This window comes from Impatiens glandulifera, chromosome 7 (assembly GCF_907164915.1).
Source record: "Impatiens glandulifera chromosome 7, dImpGla2.1, whole genome shotgun sequence".
Classification (NCBI taxonomy): Eukaryota; Viridiplantae; Streptophyta; class Magnoliopsida; order Ericales; family Balsaminaceae; genus Impatiens; species Impatiens glandulifera.
The window spans coordinates 5,249,046-5,273,064 of NC_061868.1; the positions used below are offsets into that span (position 1 = coordinate 5,249,046).

The following is a 24,019-nucleotide window of genomic DNA, read 5'->3' on the forward strand; positions in this document are numbered from 1 at the left end:
ATCATCCTCCACCACCCTCCTACCCCTCTGCACCCCCTTCCTACCCCTCTGCACCCCCTTCCTACTCCTATGCACAACGAAATCATCGTCCACCTACAAAGAAATCATTGAATTAGGCAACAAAAGCCCTTCAATTAGTCCAAATTCAAGAATTGCATACCTCATCTTCATTATCCTCCACCTTCTCTTCCACCTTCTCCTCCACCTTCTCTTCCACCTTCTCTTCCACCTTCTCTTCCACCTCCTCTTCCACCTTCTCTTCAACCTCCTCTTCCACCTCCTCTTCCACCTTCTCTTCAACATCATCTTCATTATCTTCCACCTGCTTCTCCATCTGCTTCTCCACCTGCACTTCAATTAATCCAAATGCAAGAAATAGGAAAAGTGCGCGAATTGCACCAAATGCAAGAAACGCATACCTCAGTAATGTTTTCCCCATCTTCAACTGTCTTCTCCATCTCCATCAAAAGCCCATCCTACAAAAACCAGAAAAGCACTTCAATTAGTCCAAATGCAAGAAATAGGAAAAGTGCGCGAATTGCACCAAATGCAAGAAATGCATACCTCAGTATTGTTTTCCCCATCTTCAACTGTCTTCTCCATTTCCAAATTCCCAACATTCTCCATTTCCTACAAAAACAAGAAAAGCACTTCAATTAGTCCAAATGCAAGAAATAGGAAAAGTGCGCGAATTGCACCAAATGCAAGAAATGCATACCTCAGTAATGTTTAATACATCTTCAATTGTCTTCTCCATCTCCATCAAAAGCCCATCCTACAAAAACCAGAAAAGCCCTTCAATTAGTCCAAATGCAAGAAATAGGAAAAGTGCACGAATTGCACCAAATGCATACCTCGAAATTTTTTTGCCCATCTTCAACTGTCTTCTCCTCCAAATTCCCAATATTCTCCATCTCCAACAGCAGCCCATCCTACAAAAACCAGAAAAACCCTTCAATTAGTCCAAAAGCAAGAAATATGCAAAGTGCGCGAATTGCACCAAATGCAAGAAATGCATACCTCGAAATTTTTTGGCCCATCTTCAACTGTCTGCTCTTCATTTTCATTGTCCTCCCCAACAGTGGTTTTCTCCAAGATCCCAACAATGTCTTTCTCCTGTCCATCCTACAATAAACAGAAAAGCCCTTCAATTAGTCCAAATGCAAGAAATAGGAAAAGTGCGCGAATTGCACAAAATGCAAGAAATGCATACCTCAGTATTTTTAACACCATCTTCAACTGTCTTCTCTTCATTTTCATTGTCCTCCTCAACATTGTTTTTCTCCACAAGCCCAACATTGTCTTCCTCCTGTCCATCCTACAATAAACAGAAAAGCCTTCAATTAGTCGAAATGGAAGAAATGCACCAATTAGTCCAAATTCAAGGAAATGCAAGAAATACATACCTCAACTTCATTATCCTCCACAAGCCCAACATTGTCTTTCTCCAAAATCAGCACATCATTGTCTTCCTCCTGTCCATCCTACAATAAACAGAAAAGCCTTCAATTAGTCGAAATGCAAGAAATGCACAAATTATCCAAATTCAAGGAAATGCAAGAAATACATACCTCAACTTCATTCTCCTCCACAAGCAGAGCATTGTCTTTCTCCAAAATCACCACATCATTGTCCTCAGTGTTCACCTCAAAATCCCCCTCGTCCTTTTCTTCTTCATTCTCCTTCTTTTTCTCCCCTTGCTGTAGTTGCTTTAATATCCGTTTAATGAGAATTATGTCATCTCTCATTTCGGTTTTGATGAGACTTATTTCATTTCTCATTTCAGTTTTGAAGAGAGTTATTTCGTTTCTCATTACAGTTTTGAATTCATTTAGCTCCTTCGAAAGTTGATCCAATCTACATCTATCGTGGGGAGTTGTTGCTGTTGGAGTTGGGGGAGAGGATTCTTCGTCTTCGTCTTCGTCTTCTTCTTCTTCTTCGTCTTTTCTACTCGTGGCGCTCTCGACAGAATAAGAGCTGCTGGTGCTGGTGCTGGTGCTGGGGGTAGGGTTGCGGGTTCTTCTTCTTGTTGAAGGTTTGGCTTTGGCTGGAGTAATTTGTCTTTTCTTCCTCATGACAGTTTTTTTATGAGGAACTCCATCGTCAATATCTCCAAATTTCCTCTTTCTGCAGTCAAGATCAAAAAAGACATCATAAACATTACCTCCCATATCTTCAAAGTCATCCCCAGCATATAAGATCTTCTCTTCTTCAGACAATTCCATTTTCTTAACAATCGTGCCTTGCAGGGCAGTGTGAAGATCAGAGGCAGTGCTATTCCTCTTAGATTTGTACTGTATTATCCTTGGGCAGACAGGCTCTTCAGTTTGAAGCGTCGTTTTAATTGCAAGATTGGGGACAAACGTTTGGATCACCTCATAAGTCCACACTTGTAAGGCTAGTGCGAACCCATATACGGTATAAGAAACATCGACATCTTTGTCTTTGTCTTTGTTCTTCTTCCCCGAGGCGGCATCCTTCTTCTGCAGATACAGCTTCCTGTAGCGATCAAGGTCTTTGGTCAAACCCTTCATGGTTGCTCTAAAGGCCACCTTTCCCCATGGAAAATTGAGGAAGGTGTCGATGTCATCGACCATGCTGAAGAGTTTCATATTTATTATCCTCCTCGGGTCAAGGGCAAAGAGATAATGGGAAACAAGGTATACCAGCCCCAATTTCCATGCATCTTCCCTATCAGAGCAGGACAGGAATTTTGAATGAAGGTCTCCTATTCTAATAAGTGGAATACGTTTAAAATATTTACGAACCAAAGTTGGAGATTCTTCAACCTGGTTGAAAATTGTTTGCTCCGTAGGGAATCTCCCAAAATTGAGACCTGTAACCAATGCAAACTCCCTCATCCCGAAGCACAGCTCTTCTCCATTCACAAGGAACTTCATCTCCATAGAACTTGAGCTGGACTTCCTGAGGAGCATGTGGTGTATAATCATTCCTGAGAAACGCAGTAACGGGTGCCCTTTGAATAAGAATCTGAATTGGGTTTCCTCTACCCTTTCAGTTAGATTCATCTTGGCAAACTTGGCAGCAATATTTCCCATATTGGTTTTCCAGGATACCCTCCCAGCAAACTCGGGTATTGTAGTGGACTCCATCTACAAAACAAGGAAGAAGATGGGAATAAGCAAATCGAATTAACCATTGAGAAATGCTTGCAAACTTCTTAATAGATTAAGGTGCAGTAAAGGTGCAGTAATACATTAAGGTGCAGTAATGGACAGTTCTAAAGACATTAAGCATATGATGTGTCATTTCTTAGATCAACAACTCATCCTGTCTCATTGGCATTCTATTAAACGTAAAGCAGTAAAGCAGAATAAGAACAGACGAAAATTAAGCAGTAAAGCAACAAAACAGATAAACCCTAAGCCTACACAGTCAAAGAAAACACAGAAATACCATTTCTTCACAAGAACATAACAAACACGGAAATGCAATTTCTTAAACGAGAAATGAATGAATAAGCGTGAAATGCATGCATGCAGAATAAGAACATTGATGCAATACTCGTCATATACACACTAAAAGCATTTACACACATAAACGAAACCAGAACCAAACCATAAACCCTAAATACATCAATATAAATCAATATGAACGGCATAATACACTTCTAAACCCTAACCCTAACACTTAAAGCCCTAAACTTACCGGAATATGTCGAATAGACGGCGGAAAAAGACGATGATGTCGAATAGAGTGGAAAGTCGATGACGTTGAACGAGGAACGATGTTGAGTGAACGATGATCTTGATCGATGTTGAAGGAAGTCGGCAGTTGAGAAGACGTGGTTTTGGAAGTCGGAGTGGGAGGGAGAATCGGGGTGGTTTTGTTTTAAATTAGGGCCGAAAAATTATATATACGACTAAAGACGCGATTTACCATGCACGCGATTTAATCTAAATCGCGTGAGTTCATCACCGCGATTTAGATGAAACGCGTGGCTGGTAATTCGCGTACATTTAAAAACGCGAATTACGAATCACGCGTTTCATCTAAATCGCGGTGATGAACTCACGCGATTTAGATTAAATCGCGTGATTGGTAAATCGCGTCTTTGAGCGAAAAAAAAAGGCGCCGAAGGGGTATTTCCGACATTTCGCAGGGCAAAAGGGCCCTTTTTGCCAACTTTAGTAGGCGGGGGCCCTTTTTGGAATTTCCCCTGTTATGGGGGCCATTTCATCAAATTTCCCTAACTTTCAATTTAACTGCTTTAAGAATTCGTTTGATTTGAGTTATTTGGGAGTAAATAATAAAATATTTAAATAAAAGTAATATTTATTTAATGAATTTATTAATTTGATGAATAAAAAAAACAGAAGATTTAATTGTTGTGAATAACCTATTTGAGACCAGTCTTAAATTTTAGGTAGGATTAAAAATGTTATCAAAATTAAAAATTTACGTAAAATCGTTGTTAATTTGTAAATTTATAAAATCTAGAGTTTACTATAAATCGTATAAGTTTAATTTGAAAAAAAATAATAGTTAATATTATTATATATATATATAATTAAGTATTTTGTCAATTTATAAAATTATATATTTAAATAAAAAATTCATTCAAAAATAATAATAAATAAATAATACTATAAACAAAATATAATTACAACATTAATTATATTAATTAATTTATTTGAATAAATAATAACTTTATATTTTAATTTTTAAATATAAAATCATAAAATCGTAATTATTTATAAATTCATAAAAAAAATTATCGTACAATTATAAGATTTTAAAAATAAACACTAGATTTTATCAACGTTGGGTAAATGAATCATAACATAATCATGATGCAAGAAATTTCGTTAATAATTTATTTAATAAAGAAAATTAAGAGATAAAAATAAAACGCTATTAATATATATACAAAACTGATATTTTTGAGTTGATAATCGGATTTATTTAGAGTTGAACAAACAATTCCACTCAAGTAGAAAAATATCAACAGTGTCGTTGATGAGTCTAACACGGGCTCATACACAATTAGGCACAAGTATGACAAAATACCATTATTTAGAGTAAATTCTTTTTAATATCTTTTTTTAAATATCCAAGTTAAATAAGTAATATTACTATATTAGTGATTACTATTTATTATTTTAGAATTTATACTTATTTTAATTAGATTAAATAAATATTTTTTTAATAGATAGGAATATATCATTATCTTTTAAATTTAAATAAATTATGATTTGTTTTAAAGATTTTAGTTCTATATAGATACCGTCAATCTTTAAGATCGATAATCTATGATCATTTCCAACTTTTATCTGGAACCAATATTTTCACAACATTGCATAATTTTATTAAGATATATTTAATTTTAATTTAATTACAATAATAATAGTTTAATTATTATTCAAAGATTATTGTTGAATTATTGATTTCTTCTTTAAACAATTTTTTAATAAAAATCAAATCAAGGGATATATAGTGTTATAAAAAATGAAACTAATGTTTAAAACTTTCAATTTGTTTTTATATCAACCACATGGATCTTCCTGATCTTGTTTCATAATTTAGTTTTCTTATTTTGGTGTCTTCAAAATCCTTTTCATGACATAATATCTAATTGAAATAGTAAAAATAAATTTGAAAGTAAAATAATGAAGGTATAAAATGAGAGTGACCGTGTATCAATCTAAATAAATAAATGAAAAAATAAATTTTTTTTACAACACCAACAAATCAAGAAAAAAGAAAATATGAGAGGATGTGTTGAACTAAGTAAGTCCGCTTAATCAAACTTTGAAATTTTAGAATTTCTAATTTATATTTTTTTATTTTAAAGTTCTATTTTAATACAAAATAGGGCTGATATATTATTTTTTCATATTTAATTTTCAAACCAATATTATACACAACGTGCCGTTTTTAAACTTCATTTTTTTCAAAATAAAAATGACTCGGGCTCGGGATTGTGTTGAGACAGCATTTGGCTTACTCTAATTTTATTCATAGTTTATTTTGAAAGTGATGTATAAATATTATTTATTTTTAACTATATTTTTATTTGTAATTATAGATATAAGTAATAGTTTCTTAAATTTTAATTATATTATCAGTTTTAACTAAAAACTAAACTTATAATAATAATATATATAATATATATAAGCCGAGAGTAATTCAAGTTAGCTAGAGATCTATACATTGTTTTGATAAAAATATTGTTTAAACTAGCTATATGTATAAATTTCTCAATTTAATATATATAATATATATATATTCCTTTATATTAGTTAGTGTTTCAATTGATTGACATATTTAATTAAGATTTTGATAATTTTGAAGAATCTTCTGCCCGCAAGAGACGGGGGAAGAACAAGAATATTGCGCTGTCTAAGAGGCTAGCGGGGACGAGGATCCCTCTAACGTTTAGAGACAAGGATGGGAGGCCAGGCGGTACAGACGTGGGAAGGACACGTTGGTCTAGACATGTGGGGTCGATTATCCGGAGCCCCGCAGCCGTCTCACACCGTCTTCTCAAGTGGAAGGCTTTAAGTGCAGACCAATTGGATTCACTGTGGACTGCTATCAAGGTTAATAATTATTACTTGATTAAACATTACGTCATTAAATAATTATTTTTCACATTTGGATGTTATTTTTTTCAGGATCCGTTCGAAGCGACTAATGGTGACATTGAGTCTTTTCGAACGACGGGGTTGGGACACGCCAATCAGATATGGGATAGATGGCGGTCGGATTTGAACAAGAATTATATCCGCGTCCACAACGGAGACGAGGCGGCGGTACTGGCTAATCCTCCACCGGACTACGATCGAGACGATTGGGAATTCGTGTGTCGCAACCATTTCTTCACAGAAACGTTTAAGGTAAGGTTTCATAATTCAAATAAGAGTTGATATTAATTAATCTAACTTCATTTGTTATTTCAAATACAGAGACACAGTACTACAAATATGAAGAATCGGAAGAATCTGAAATTCCCACATCGAACGGGAAGTAGACCGTTTGCACAAATTGAAGACGAGTTGGTAAGTAAATTATTTGTAATAACTTAATATAAAGATTGTTATTAATTATATAAATCATTTATTTCAACAGGCGATTGAAATGGGACGGCCACCGTCTGTAATTGAAGTATTCAAGAGGACCCGTACACCAAAACCGACACAAGAAAACCCAACACCCGTCCCGAACGAACACGTGCAAGAGAAAATTGTAAGTGAATTGAATATGCCTAGTTTTTTATTATATAAATGATATTTTATTTGAATTGTGCAGGCTGAGATGGAGGAGGTTGTTAGTAACGAACCCGGAATATCGGATTTTGAATTGACGGAGAGGGTGTTCGGACAACAAAAACACGGGGTCGTGTTCGGAATGGGATCAGGCGTCCGGCCCACACACTTTCGTGATGATCGTCGTAGTGGAAACAGTTCACAGCGAAACAATGAGCGATTGTTAGAAGAGAATCAAATAATGAAGCTCAAGCTGGAGGAACTGGAGAAGAGAGATGAAGAAAGAAGGCGGAAAATGGATGAATTGCAATTGGAAAAGCAAGAAATTGTGGAAAGAATGGAGAGGGAGAAGGCAGAGATGAACGCGAGAATGGAGAGGGAGAAGGCAGAGATGAACGCGAGAATGGAGAGAGTCGAATTATATATGAGGCAACAACCACCTCCTCCCCCCACAAGCTAAGGTTGTTTCGATTATGAACATGTTTTCATTATAGTAGTTGAACTTATAACAGATTGTTCGGAATATTTGTTTGGTTTCGAATTTTGTAATGTTCACGATCAATTAATGTGATCGTTTAATGTATGCTGCATTTCTTTTATCCGCACATTTTGCTGTATATATTGGTTTGGCTGAACAGGTTTTGGTTAGGTTTTGGTTGCGAGCAAAATAATCCGCACATTTTTAAAAATTTAGGGGAAAAAACCGAAAGTAATATTGAAATCTCTCGGTTTTTCTCTTTTTGGAAAAAACGAGAGATATTAGAAAACTCTCGGTTTTTAGCCAAAGAGAAAACCGAGAGTTATATGACAAACCCTCGGTTTTTATCCTAAAGAGGAAAACCGAAGGTTATTTACAAAACTCTCGGTTTTCCTCTTCGGGTAAAATCCGAGAGTTTTAATATAACTTTCGGTTTTCTTGAAAAGGAGAAAACCGAGAGTTAGTGGAAAACTCTCGGTTTTACCCGAAGAGGAAAACCGAGAGTTTTGTAAATAACCTTCGGTTTTCCTCTTCGGGTAAAAACCGAGGGTTATTTGTAAAAAGAAGAAAACCGAAAGGTCTATATACAACCCTCGGTTTTTCCACAAAAGAGAAAAACCGAAAGGTCTTTATAAAACCCTCGGTTTTTCCAAAAAGAGAAAAACCGAAAGTTCTTGTAAAACCCTCGTTTTTTCCACAAAGAGAAAAAACCGAAAGTTTTCATATAACTCTCGGTTTTTCTCTTTATGGAAGTCCCGAGAGTGTCAATACCGAGGGATTGCGAGGGTTACTAAAACCTTCGGTAAGGTGTCTTCACCGAAAGTTATAGGGTCAAAACCGAGAGTTCAAACTCTCGGTTTTGACCCTTTTTTCACCAGTGATATATATATATATATATATATAAACTAAATAAAAACTCTAAGAAAGAAAGAAAAGGCATATGTATGTATATAAAAACTATTTATGCACTTTGGTCATGTCTTATTTACCGTTTTACTTAGATATGTGTGTTTTCATGCAAATTAGATGTTGTAAAACATTATAAAAAAAATAAAATTATTTTCTATTTACTTTCACTTACCAACTTCTCTTGTAAACAAATTTGTTCATCTTCACTCCTTTGTATGATTATCTAAAGAAAAGTTATTGAATGAATAAATTTTGTCATTATAAAGTTTTAAAATAATTTTAGCCATAAACATTAATATAATTTTGTTTTATAATTAGATCAGGAGATATTTTCTTATTTTTGTAAGTGATTAGTTTGTTCAAATTTAGGTTATAACAAAAACTTTTATTATTGTAATTGGTTATTCTACTTACTCTTCCCAACATATATATTAATTTGTTTTATCTGTGTCACTAATAAATTTGGAGAATGTCACATAAATTTATATGTCAATGTGTCCACATATAACATAATTTCTATCTTAAATCTTTTATAAATGTCTACATATTTGTAAATAAAAATATGGATAAATGATAAAAATAACATAAAATATCATAATGTTTATCTCTTGAAATAACTATATATATGTTTGTCTTCTTGTATGTATTTATTTATATATATAGATATCCCCTCTTCTAGTCTAGCAGTAATAAAAGTTGGTATCAGTCTCCTTGAAACATTTTTTGGCTACATTTTATATATATATATATATATATATATATATATATATATATATATATATATATATATATATATATATATATATATATATATATATATATATATATATATATATATATATATATATATATATATATATATATATATATATATCATAATCTCTATCACAAATTTTGTGTAAATGTCTTCATATTTATAAATAAAAAAATATGCTATAAATGACACAAAAATCAAATACCATAATAGTTATATCTTGAAATAACTATATTTATAGACAAATTTAAGATTTAGAGTTTATGTGTGCTTACAAAATAAATTATGAATAAAACAAGTAAATGAAAATTAGTTTTTTCTTTTTTTAGAATTAAGGAAGTAAATATTAAATTAAATTAAAAAAAATTATGAGATTAATTAGGTAATTTTCAATACTACAAAATTTATTAATTATTTTGTATAGGGTGGGTTTGAGCTCATGTGTGTGTATATATATATAAACTTATTAAAATTTAATCCATATTATCTCATTTATATTTTTTTTTTCAAGTTTTATATAAGATTGTTTTCATATTATGAATGACAAATAGATTTAGAAAACTATATATGTTCTCAAAGACTTGTGAATTTTCTTACTACAAAGCTTTAATTGAATGTTTCTAAAAATAAGTTTCATTCATTTATATCAAAATGTTGTGCAATGTATTGAATTTGAGTGTTTTTTCTGAAGTTAATTTGTTATTATTATTTGAGTACATTTGCATTAGTAAACATTGAAATAGGTATGTAATTTTCATAGTTTTAACCTATCGATTTGCTTGTGAATTGAGTAATATACTTATTAATGTCAACAACCTTATATTTTTCTCTTAATAATATTATCTATAATAACAATCATTAATTTTGTTTTTATTTGCATCGGAGTGAAATAGTTTGTGGATCGATAATGAGATGCAAGTATAGTCATGATTAATTTAATTGATTCACCAAAATGTCTAATCACTAAGCTTGGTGTAGTATTTGGAGGAGAATTGATTCTATGGGTAAGAGTTTTCGCTAGCAATTTAGATTAGTCTTGGGATGGATCATTGATTAGTTTTTGAGACGACACATTATGTAGTGTAAAAAATCTAATTACGACATATTATGACTTGTTTTCATTGTTATACGTAAAATGTAAAAATGTCATAGTTAAGTAATGTTTAATATTGATTTCTTTTGTCCAATTAAATATAAAAAACAAACATTAGAGATAGTTTTTCTCATAACAAAGTTTTGATTTTGTTAGGACGCAAGTAAATATCTCAATTTGAATAAGACGTTATGTGCTATAAAATATGGATAGTTGTAATGTGGAGCATTGTTATAATTTGTTCGCTAAAATTTTATTCGGTTTTGTTGGGAGAAATTTTGAGAGTCAAAAATTCGATTAAATATTTCGTTTTTTTGTATTAAGCGTTATTCACTGTTGTATTATGATAAGTCATTATCGTATATGTTACCTAGAGATACAATCAATTATTATTTACCGTGACTAGTAAATATCTAGAATATTTTTGTGGAATAAATTCATGTAGATAATGTTGGAATTCTAAGATAGTTGCTTATGAGAATTGAGAAGTTTGAATTCAGCTAACTTGAATCTAGTTGTTAGTCCATTTGGTAATCTCTCTTAATGAATTTATTTTATTCTTAATTTCTAACATCACCGGAAAATGATTTGTCTTTAAAGTGGGCCAATTTGATAATTCATTTCTTTATTATTCACACCAATCTACACAATTTCCAAATTATCCTACTAAAAATCAATTCATTTGACAAGTGGGAATATATTAATATATATATTAATGATCAAGACAAACCATGAGGAAAACTTAATTTTAAGATTATCCTCGTTTCTCAATAGGACCAATACTATTAGGGTTCTTTGAAAAAAAAAATTAAAATAGAAGTTAATTTTATTTTGATTAATAATTCAAATATTTAATTAAAAGATAAATCATTCATGGAGACTATTATACACACAAAATATGCAAACTTAATGGACAAATTATATTACAAAATATTTACTCTGAATTATATTACAAACTTATGAGACCAATAAAATCTTATAAATTTAGATGGAGAGCATGAAAAATGATAATAACTCACCTAAAATAATCAATTTTAATTTAATATATAACATAGACGGCAGAAAATTGTCTTTTGTTGTTAAGAGTACTTTAATTAATCTTAACTAATTAGATATAATTTCATTTTCTTCTTATTAATTACATTATTCAATTTATTAATTATCACTCAATTTAATATTATATATTTTAAATTATATTTTTTTATTTTATTATTATATATTATTACCTAAATCATTTTATAAAAAAAAAATTACTTCCTTCAAATCATTATCATTTTTCTTTATTCTAAACTTAAAATTAATCTAAAAATCCGAACTAGACACTAATAAATTTAATAGAAAACAAAATTATTTAAATATATTAATCATGCGTACTTAGTTTTGGTCATTTGGTAAAAGATTAATCATTTTATAATAATATTTATTTAAAAAGAGAAAGTAAAAACATGTTCGGATAGGATTGGTGAAATAATAAGATAAGAATGACGTCAACTGTCTTCTGGAAGATGTGAGATGGACACATCATCATCTATCTCATGTAGACACGTGTCAAATTACTCCCTCAAACCGACTTCCTATTTAAATAAATTAACCAACAATTTTAAAGAAAAAACAGATCTTTCATCTTCAAGACATGATTGTTTGATGTTGGTTTTTTTATTTACAAAATATATTTAATTAAATTATTATATTTTTTTATGTAAAATTTATAAAAATATTTTAATTCATAAATTAAATAATTAAAAAAAATATAACATAATATAGAAAACAAAAAATAAACTCCAAACTAAATCCTTGCAAATATTAAGAAAGAAAAGAAAAGAAAAACATGGAGGATGTTTTTCTTTTTCTAGATAGAACTAAACTTGGGTGAGTGATAAAATTAAATTTTAATGGTTAAATACTGAATTTTAGATGTAATGAACTATATTACTGAAAAATAAACATTTTAATAAAATTGTAGATAATTAGTATTCATTTTAATAAATAAAAAATATAGAACCAATATCATAAAAGTATTTTCAAATAAGTTGTAGTTGAATGATTATATTGTCCAAATCGATTTTCGGAAAGATTATATTTTGGTGCTTTGTTGGATATCCGAATCCATTGAGGTCGTCGACATCAATTCAATTGTTATAATTCAACTATATGTCGGTACGTGTATTTTTTTTATACTCAAATATTTAATAATAATTGTTATGTTCTTACAATTTGTCGACATGGTATGACGTGGCATCCGAGTGTCAAATCTCCACTATCGATCCATCAAGAATCATCAATCCACGTGTCTTGTAAATTAAGATGTTTATTATTTTCTGTGGTCAAAATTGTGTTTGAATACTATAAGAAAGAAAAGTCATCAAACAATAAATACCACTCTTTTATTTTTTTTAAAAGTCCAATTCCTATTTGAGCTCAAATCTGGATTGCTTTTTCTAGGTTTTAATTATTCACATTTTTTTTCTCTAATTAACTAAATATAGGAAAACAATATTGTCACTATAGACATCAGCTACAAAAAAACAATGTTTCAAATAGTTTAAAATATAAAAATTCAAAAGTCAAATCAAATAATTGAAAGCGTGAGTCTCAATTTGTTTGAGTTTATGTAAAATATATCATTTTAGTTTAGTAAGAATTGAATGTAAAATCTTCAATATATATGATCATAAGACATTTATCTTTGAGTTAGGTCAGTGAGTTTTATTTTTTTATTATTTCATTTTAACAGATCAAATTATTAATTTAGACTAGTAAATTAACCTATTTCTAGAAATATGAACATTTTTATTATACTAAAAACAGTTAAAAACAAAAATAAAAGTCAGACAACAACTTCCAAATATTGTGTCTGCCAAGCTCACATATAATCTTAGACTAGTATATATATATGTCATCTAAAAGGGGATAAAATAACTAATTTACGGTTAAACTATATATGTTGTATAGTTGGTTCATGTTTTAAAAGTCAATTTAACACTAAAAGACATGTGATTACATAATTAATAAGAAACATATTATTTTAAGTATTATAATTTATGAGTCAAATAAAATAAAGTTAATAATAGAAAACAAGTTTCTCTTAGCCTGTTGCTCTTTTTTCTTTTCTTTTTTAACTTATTAGTACTCTTATCAATGATTTTACTCAATTATCTAACAAACAAATTATCAACATTATTTATTAAACCTTAATTTATTTAAATAAATTACAACCAAGTTTAAGAGACTAAATGTCTCACCTCTTACCATAAATTTCATAAGGGCATGTTCGTTAGGTTTATTTGAATAATTCGGAAATAGAAAGAAAAAAAAAATGATGATTTTGAAAGAGATTTTTTTTTTGATAAAATGATTTAAATGGTGTTAATATATATAAATAAAATAAAAAATAATAATTTTAAATAAAAAGTATTTTAGTATTTTAATAAGTGATGTTGATGGACGAGAGATAGTGAAATAATCAGTTTATTTTTTATAATATTTTAAATATTAAATAAAAATATTTTAATCAATTAATCTAAATAACTTCTAACATGATTTTTCTTAAAAAAAACTTTTATAAAAGATAAAAAATAAACATTTTTTGTAACATTATTTAAAAATTAATAAAAATATTACTTTTGCATTCACTTTTTACTTTAGAATAGTCTCCACTAATTCAACAACTTCTTTTATATTAAATAAAAACAAAATCACATACTTTTTTCTTTTTCTTTTTCTTTTATTTATTATTATTTTTTTTTTTACAATTATTAAGAACGAATAGGATTGACCCAATATTAATTTTCAAATAAACCATATAAATATAATATACAATCCTAAATTATTTTAAAATAATCAAACATCAAACAAGTTCTAGGAGAGGTTGTTGATCTCTCTCCTTTGCTTGTCCTATAAACAAAACATCCGATGGAAGTTAGGCCAACCGTTTAAATTTCTTCATCTTCTTCTTCTTCTTCTTCCCCATCCATCTCTCTGCAATTTCACTTAGAACATAAGCAACTTAAATAGCTTGATTCTTGGTATCATCTCAACATCAAAATTTCACAACCTTTCACCCTATATCTACAAATCATCTCATTCTCTCTAATACCCAATTTCTTTTGTGGGTTTTTTGATTCAAAAAGATCAAATCTTTAGTTAAACAACATGATCATCCATTGCAATAGAACCACCGTCTCTCTCCCTTCCCCTGACGACCGGAGAAGGTCTCTTGGCCGGAATCTTGCAGTGAGGATATCGAGGGCTAGGTGGTATAGTTTTCTGAGAAGGGTTTTTCATTATCAGAATGGATCAAGGTCTGATCTTGGATCTAATCCGTTTGATTCTGGTTCTTGGATGGTGATGGAATTGTTAGGGATGATTGTTCAACTTGTTGTGATTGTAAATACTCTGTTTGTTTCTAAAGATGAAAGACCTGTTTGGCCTATGAGAATTTGGTTGGCTGGTTATGGCGGCGGCTGTGGGTTTAGTCTTATTGTTCTTTACTTTCGTTACCGGATTTTATATAGGGCTGTCCTTTCCGATGAAGAACAACAGAGACTCGCCGGAGAAGAAGAACCAAGGTATCATTTTTATTTTCTGTTCAAACAATTATTATTTTGAGATAAAAATGATTATTTAAAGTTGTTTGAGTTAAAAAAGTTGTCTAATTTATATTTTGAAATGATAGGTAAAATAAAATTTAATATGTTTAAAGATATGGTACCTCACGTATCCTTGACATTTGTGATGCTCAATGAAAATTTGATTAGTTATATTTGATGATATATTTAATAAATATAATAGTTTTATATTATTATTAACAATAAATTAATTTATATGATTAATTGTTACATTTATACTATAAATGGTTCTGCACTTTTTATTTATTTATTTATTATTATTATTATTATTATTATTTTGACTTGGGCCGAAATATAAAGTTTATAAATTGATTTGAATTTTTTAATATTTTATAAAGAATTTTTAGATTTAAATATAGTCGTATAATTTCTAATTTTTTATAATATATTATTCGAAGTAATTGTTTATATTACTCGATTATCTATTAATTAATAAAAACTAATTATTTTAAGTATTCAAAAAATGTTTTATTATAAAGTTATAGATCATAACAAGTTAAAAAGGATAAAAATACTTACATATGAACACTTAAAAATATAAGACTAACAATTATTTTATTTGATTAATTAGGAGCATGAGATTAATGATCAATTGTCGAACATGTTTGGATTTGTTCTTTGCGATATGGTTCGTAATGGGCAACATTTGGGTGTTCGATGCTCGAGTTGGATCCTTTCGTCGAGCGCCAAAGCTCCACGTCCTCTGCATCTCCTTGCTTACATGGAACGCTATCAACTACTCTTTTCCCTTCGTTTTGTTTGTCTTTTTGTGTTGTTGTGTGCCTCTTATTAGTACCATAGTCGGATACAACATGAACACGGGTTCTCTTGTTCGAGGAGCGTCTGAAGACCAAATTTCAAAATTAATGAAATGGACGTTTAATAATAACAAACGATTTGTTGATTTGGAGCATGGAAAATCGAATCTTGACAATGATCATCAAATTGCGGTAAGTTTTTATAGTTATAATGATTATAAAAATTATCAATTATAAATGACTAATCTTTTCATTTGATGTTATTGTACTAGGAATGTTGCATTTGTTTGGCCAAGTATAATGACAATGAGGAAATAAGGCAATTGCCATGTTCACACATATTTCACTTGAAGTGTGTTGATCAATGGCTGAGAATAACATCATCTTGTCCTCTTTGCAAACAAGAATTAGATTACAAATGAAATTACCAAAATATCCTGTAACCCACTTGAAAAAAAACTGTTTTTTTAGGTAAAAAATAATGAGAGTAGATAGCACACTATAATGTCATGAGTTACTTTGAGCTTATTGGCCAGTAACTTGGTGAAAGAAAATATTTTTTTTCTTTCATGTGGATAAAGTGTATAATTTTTTTACTTTTTTTTTGTTGCAGTAATTTTTTTGTGATTTCTTTTTGGTAGAAAAATGTATAATTATGTTGTATTCATATCTCTATTTTTTAAAACTATTATATCTTTATTTTATGATTCTTGTCTTTAATTTTGCAATTTTTTATATTGAAATCAGGGCTAGGGGTAGGGCATCTAATTAATTCTTGGATGGGCCTATCCTTTGTGGATTTGTTCCAATCATCTTCATTTTAGTTATTCAATAAGTAACCCAATTTATAGTTAAAGTAAAAAATGTTTAAACATTAAAAAGCATTCAATTTTTTTGGACTAACTTTATTTTTCAAAAATGTTTAATAATAATAAAAAACATTCTGCCTAAAGTACTTTAAGTGAAAAAATCATCTATATTCCAGAGATTTTTGTTAAACAAAAGAAGATTAACAATAATCTAAACCAAAATCTTTCATTTCATAAGATTGAATACAGATAAATTATGCCTTAAATTCAAGTAAACAATTATGAAATACTATTTTTTATAATTATTAAGGTTACCTAATATATTTTTTTAAGGACTTCATATCCTTTAAAGTAAAACTTCATTTTATACCTGACAATGCGGAGTCTCAAATTGTGAAATTCGGAAGAAGATGTCTCAAATTGTAATCGATCCCTAATAAAGAATCTTAAATTGTGAGATTTGAAATAAGATGTCCCAAATTGTAATTGGCCTCAATAAAGAGCCCAATTTATTATTTCAGTCGTTATTTAAATGTGCATTCTCATTGGGTACTTGTGTCTTTTTCTTAAGGAAAAAAATTATTTAATATCTTAAAATTAAGTCACCTAACATGACTTTCTTTTTATCCATGTGATGGTCACATAATTTTCGGCTAAAGGAGGTAAAAAATGTTAGTTCACTTCAAAGAGATTTTAAGCTGATAATTAATTGTTCAATTTCGAATATTTGTCTAAATAACTTCTAAATACTATCATCTCATGTATTAAAATATAAGATTTAATAATTAAGCTATATTGCCTAAAATAGTTTCATAATAGGCTTAATCAAAAACAAAATATTGGAATCCATCTCTTATCAATGCATATGAAGCTGATATATTGATTGAAAATGGTAAGCAAACAAACAAATTATAGTTCATATAAATTTTATTTCAGCTTAGTCTCTTATTTTTAACTAAAATTATATAAAAAAAAGTAAATACTTGAGTTATGAACATTAAAAATCTAAGATTCTCTTTTCTATTGCCACTACTATTTGTATGAATGATGAAAACGTTTTACCTATTTATACACAATATTTCAGTTAACTTTTTTTAATTAGCCTAATAAACTTTTAATTTTGGACAACTTATTGAGTGTTGATGTGGCGAGCTGACACATTATAAGCTCTGCCAAGAGGAAAATATCAATATGAAGTGATACATGTCTCAAAATACATCAAAATTAATAAGTGATGATAATTGATTGCCATGAGCAAAAATTCAATTTCAAACACTTGCTAGCTTAAGTTCTTATTAAAGTAAAGTGAATTTCAATATGTTGTTTTCAGATGTTGGACATATGGCTATGAAGAACAATTAATATATCTTGTATGAATGTTGAATCAAATAAATGAGAACAAAGTTCTCTTAATAGTACTAGCTAGTGTGATAAAAACATATCAAGAATGCTAAGTTAGTTTTTGTAGTCTTATGTCCACACAAAATTTACAATATTATAATAATAATAAATGTGTTATGTGGTTGTTATTGAATATTGTCTTTCTGAATAATTATAAATAACATGAAATAAATATTCAAGACACTCAACACAAATAATAAGGGTCAAATTATTCCAAAACTTAAAACCATATATATGACGTTAGTATCAATGAGCAAGAGATACGAGATCTCGAATGAAGGTGGTGAGTAACAAAACTTTTGAAAAAGAAAAAAATGAAGACAAATTTTAATAAAAGTACGGTACTTTTGATAATGCAGAGTTCATAGTTATTGTGTTACATCTAAATAAAATCGAGAGGGAGACAATCAATCGTATATTCCAAATGCATTATTAAACAATATTTTCCTTTCCATATATCTCATACATATAAGTCACATACATTAATATCACTAATGTCTCCATCTATAGTGTATTAATATTTGTCATTGTATAACATTTCTCAATAGACAATACAAATTTAAGGAGGACATAAAAAAGAAGATTAAAATTCCTAAATCTAAAGTACATAAAAACAAATTGATTAAACAAGCATATACACCCTTAAAATAAATATTGATGTTTACAAAATCTGTAAATTAATAGAAAGATTAAAGAGCTAAGAATCGATTATCTTGCGGGTAAAGATTAAAGTTTCTCGGAAATTACACACATGTCTATAGTCTCGCAAGGTTTACAAAGTTGTTGAATGATCAATAAAAACTATAGATAAAAACATAATGTAAAGACGAATGTTTACAAAAGTTTAGATTAATAAAGGGTTAAAAAGTTCGATTACCTCGTTTCGGATGAATGTTTATCGAAGATTACACATGTTTATCGTTTCACAAAGCTTCTAGATTTGCTGAAGCGAAACTAATCTGCATGTCCCATGGTATCGCCAGCCCGGTTGGTCTCCTAGACTATAGGAGGACATCATATAGGGTAAAAAATTAAAACGAAATATTATTAAAGTGTTCTTAAACATAAAAAATATTATAAAATTATCGGAATTTGTTTTTGTGGGAGCCATTATTTGTAAAATTATTTCATTGAGAAGTGAAGATTGACCCATTATCAAAGGAAAATGTGGATCAAAACTACAAAATGAAAGAGTTGAGATCATGTGTTCTAATGATTACATTTAAATAAATTGATAAAAAAGGATGATGCTACATTTCATTAGACAAGTATCAATTAGTTGATACATGCCTATGCTTATAATCAGTTAGAAAAAAATATGATAGATTTATGTAGTTGTAGGATAATGGTAATAAATCTTGCCTGTGTAACTATATAAATTACAAACATTATTAAATTTTACATAATAGTGATTACACTAATTTTATATCAATGAAAATTAAAAATATCATGTTGAGACTATTTTTCTACTGTTTTGTTGTAAGTAGACTTATTCTTTCAATTTATTATTATTATTTTTGAAAAAAACAAAATTATGTTATTTTATTTGTATTTTATATTATTTATTTAGTTTGGTTTAAACTTTTAATATTATCTCACCATTCTGTTATGTTCATACTTTTTCTTCTGATTTTTATATTTTCAATTATAATTATTTTAACGTTTTAATATGATTGCACATGCCCAACAACATGAATCTATTTATCAAATGCACAAATTGAAAGATAAAATAATATTAAAATTTATTTTAATGATGTTACTATAGTTAAAGAAAAATTAAATTTATTAAATTTATTAAATTTATTTAATTTAGTTAAAATCTTAATTTGTTTTATTTTCTAAATATTTTATTTTAATTTATAAATATATGTATGTATATAATTATATTCATTAGGTAATATATATTTTATTTCTATAAATTATAATATATAGAAAAAAATTAATATATTATATATGATATAGAGAAAGAAATAAGGAATATATTATTACGTAGAGTTACGATAGAAAAAAATATTATTATATATAATATATAAAGATAAAATTAACATATTATAAAATATATATATATAATATTATACGATAAAATATATAATTTATAATATTATATATTAAAAATTTTGACTCTATACAATTGAATGTTATTATTATTATTATTATTATTATTTTATAGTTACTTTTATAAACAAAATAAAATAAAGACAAATTTACAATTTCTGATCAATTATCTGATTGAAAATCAGAGTTTTATTCTTTTATTATTATTTTTTATATATATATTTAGGTTATTTGAGTTTATACCAAATCCCAACAATCAAATAAATTATTTTATTAATTAAAATATTAAAATTATATTTTACTTAAATATTTAATTTTATATTATTACAAATTAATATTAATATATATATATATATATCATATATTGATTTATTACATTATAAATTTATTTTTATATAAATTAAATTAATAAAATATTTCATTTTAAAAAAATTATATTAAATAAAAATAAATTCAAAATAAAAATAAAATTTTAACTTACTATATTATCGGATATAACATTTAAATTTTAAATAATTTAAATAAATAATTATACTTGAAAATAAAGTTAAATAAAAATTATTAATTAATTTATAAATATATCTCTTTTACATTAAATATTTATAAAGAAATTTATTCAACTTTTTTTTATATAAATTAATTTTAAATAATTATTCTAATAAACTTATTTGTTTTTTATTATTATCTTATCAAATTTATTTAATATAAATTTTTATATTAATTATATTAAATAAAAATAAAAATACAATATAACTAAAATTATAATATACTATATTATTATAATAATAGTGATTTATAAAATTAATATTAATTTAAATATTTATTAATATATTAATGAAAATTAATTTTAATTTATCTATATTTTTTTATTTAATATTTATTTTATTAGAGAGAGATATTATTGGTACTAAGATGAAAAAAAAAAACAAAGATTACATTTTAATGTCTTAAATTTATTTATTTATATAGCTTCGGATCAGACATATTTTAATTATTATTATTATTTGCTTCTTTTTCTTATCTCAGAAGCTCAAGCTTGTTTTTCTCTCTTTTTCTTCCATTCTCCCTGAAAAGTCCGTCGCCGCTCGCTGGTTGAAGAGAAGACGCTGTCCACAAAAAGAAAGAAAATTTTGATTCTAGTTTGATTTATCAAAGGTATAATCCCTTCAATTTCATCTCTTTCATTGTTTTCCAGCAAACTGACCAATCTTAAATCTAGGGTTTCATAGGGTTTTCTTTGTCCTGGATTTTTCAGGTGTTTCTTTCTTTTTTGCTTAAAGATGTCTTCTTTGACAACAAGTACTTTTGCTAGCCCTATCACAACTCTCTCATGTGAGTTCATTTGTTTTATCATCACTTCTTGAACAGCCCCCTTGATATGATCTTGATTATGGGTTATGGGTTATAGTCTTATTAGCTTTATTGCTTCTTCTTTACAGCACCTATTCATTATCAAGGACAACCCAACTGTTATCTTCCTTTGGGGGGGCTTAGACCACTCCCAACTCAGTTCCAGACCTCCTTGCAATTTAAAAAACAGCCCATCAGACATGTTACTCGGTTGAAATCAGCTTCTGTGATATGCGCATCTGCTGCATTGGTATGGTTTCTCCTACCTGAATCCACTATTTGTAAATAGAGTGTGATAACATCCTCGTGTCTAAATTTGCGTTTATTTGTAGAATGCAAGATGTGCAGCCGAGCAGACACAAACAGTTACTCGCGAGTCATCAACTATCACCGTTGCTCCTATTCAAGGTGAACCGTCTTTAAGTGTTTGCTAAAACTGAAAATTAGATGTTAAATACTTAACATCTTATACTATTTGGCGTGCGATAGTTTAATTGGCGTTCCATAACCAATCATGCTACAAAAAGCCATTACTAGAGTAACTTATCCAATGAATGAGAAAAGATTTACCTTGTTAATCTTTTTAAACAGCTCATAAAGTGCCTCAATTTCACTCACACTAACTGCATTGGAGTGCAAAAATAACTGATATCAGAAAGAAAAATAATACATTTGTCCATGTCAGCTAAATAAATACTCAAAGCAAAAGATTCCTAATATCAGGAAAACATAAATTTAATGAGAAAAATTAACTGTCAATTGACACAAAGGTAAGTAGCTTACACACAGTCTCCCTCGCCAAAATTTCAGGATCCTCGAGATCTCTAGATGCTCGATACAAATCTAGATCACAACATCTGAAGAAGGGAGCACACAAATTCTTAATCCTGTCTAAACACTGAGACATGGTATTAGCTTGGTATCAAAATACTACATGCCTGCATATATAGATGAATATGCTAAAAAAATGTCTGCAGTTAACTACTACACGAAAAAAATATCATTATAATGTAAAGAAAGCAACCTTTTGACCATTTCCAATTTCTTCTACAAAGCTGAAGTTCATCTGGTCTCGAAAACTATCGCACGCCTCTATGTTACTATCTGACGAACAGTTTTAACATACTTAACATCTAATTACATCATTTAATTTTAAGTACTTGGTATGTAGGATTGTAAATTGATTTGACAAAATGTGGAATTAGATTTTGTATCCATACAATGATGTAATTTGATTGATTTTCAGGGTTAAAAGTTGTCTTTTGAACTGTCTTACTAGAATACTAGATTACGAGAGTTCAGTTATTCATAGTTTGCACAACATGAGATTTCAGGTTTAATGATCAAATAATTACAGGTAAGGAAAAGTCACCAGATCTAGATGATGGTGGTGATGGATTTCCACCTCGTGATGATGGTGATGGAGGAGGTGGCGGTGGAGGAGGAGGTGGTGGCTGGAAGGGCGGGTTTTTCTTTTTTGGGTTCCTTGCCTTTCTTGGACTGTTGAAGGATAAAGAAAGTGAAGGAGATTATGGAGATTCTAGGAGTAGGAGAAGAAGATGAAAAAAAAGGTCTTTCTTCTGAACAAAGCTGTTGGGGATTTTCTTATTTTGCATAAATTTTGTGAGTTAATCTAATACTTCCCATTTTTAGTTCAAGAGAAGATGTTTTCCTTATCTGTGAGTCAGATCATATTTTTTTTCTTATGATTTATGAATGTAATATGACATCAACATCAGTTTCATCGCAAAAGTTGTTGTAATGCCAAGATCTTCCAGATCAGATTTGTACCAAGTACTATTACTAGACATATCACAAGATTATAGAACCAAAAGAATATAGGCATAGTTTATAATTCTATTTGGTATCAGGGTCGAAAGAAAAACTCCTTAAATGACGAATTTGCTTTATTGCTTGTTTGTTGACAGCATCTATTGATTGTCAAAGACAGTCCAAATCCACTGATTGATACATGTTACGGTTAATACACTAAATTACTCTTGTCTTACCTGTAATTTGTTGTTTATGTTCAAATTTGTGTTCTGCTCCTATTCAAGGTTAACCACTTCTTATAAGGAACCATTTTTGGGTTTGAATTTGAGGGTTAACCACTTCTGGATTAGTGTTTGTGATGAATTGTTAACAAATTTGTGAATCTGTCTTATTAGGTTTTGTTTTAGAAGATATTATCTTATTTGGATTCATTAGGAAACTTTTACAAAAAAATTTATAAAAAGAATAGTATTTTACTTGGTGAATCTGTCTGATTAGGTTTTGTTTTAGAAGATATTATCTTATTTGGATTCATTAGGAAACTTTTACAAAAAAAAATTATAAAAAGAATAGTATTTTCAAGTAAATTACTTGTGGACTTGGCCAATGATCACTTTTCTTGGTCAAAATCAATGTCAGCCAAAACTTAATTTGTGTACCAGAGTTTGTGATTGAATGCCAAAACTTAATTTGTGAACAAAAGTAACATCTATTGTTCGATTTTCACTAATAACACTTTTATTTAAGTGTGGAGGTCGTGTTAACTTAAACTTTAGCCTTAC

The 24,019-nt window shown here is 28.6% G+C and overlaps 2 protein-coding genes across 3 annotated transcripts; both read left to right on the top strand.

The window, feature by feature from the left end:
- The first annotated feature begins 14,343 nt into the window (after positions 1-14,343).
- LOC124946180 (E3 ubiquitin-protein ligase At1g63170-like) lies at positions 14,344-16,476 on the top strand. Its single transcript, XM_047486750.1, has 3 exons — positions 14,344-15,031; positions 15,663-16,041; positions 16,122-16,476. The coding sequence occupies exons 1-3, from the start codon at positions 14,616-14,618 to the stop codon at positions 16,269-16,271; spliced, it is 945 nt and encodes a 314-aa protein (XP_047342706.1). The 5' UTR covers positions 14,344-14,615; the 3' UTR covers positions 16,272-16,476.
- A 4,646-nt stretch (positions 16,477-21,122) lies between these two features.
- On the top strand, positions 21,123-23,258 carry LOC124945863 (protein FERTILITY RESTORER RF2, mitochondrial). Of its 2 annotated transcripts, none has more exons than XM_047486377.1 (5): positions 21,123-21,269; positions 21,370-21,446; positions 21,554-21,714; positions 21,797-21,872; positions 22,822-23,258. In XM_047486377.1, the coding sequence occupies exons 2-5, from the start codon at positions 21,395-21,397 to the stop codon at positions 23,025-23,027; spliced, it is 495 nt and encodes a 164-aa protein (XP_047342333.1). In that variant the 5' UTR covers positions 21,123-21,269; positions 21,370-21,394; the 3' UTR covers positions 23,028-23,258. The 2 variants fall into 2 exon arrangements, with proteins under 2 accessions (XP_047342333.1, XP_047342334.1); XM_047486378.1 differs by having other exon boundaries at positions 21,130-21,269; positions 21,344-21,446.
- The last annotated feature ends 761 nt before the right edge of the window (positions 23,259-24,019 follow it).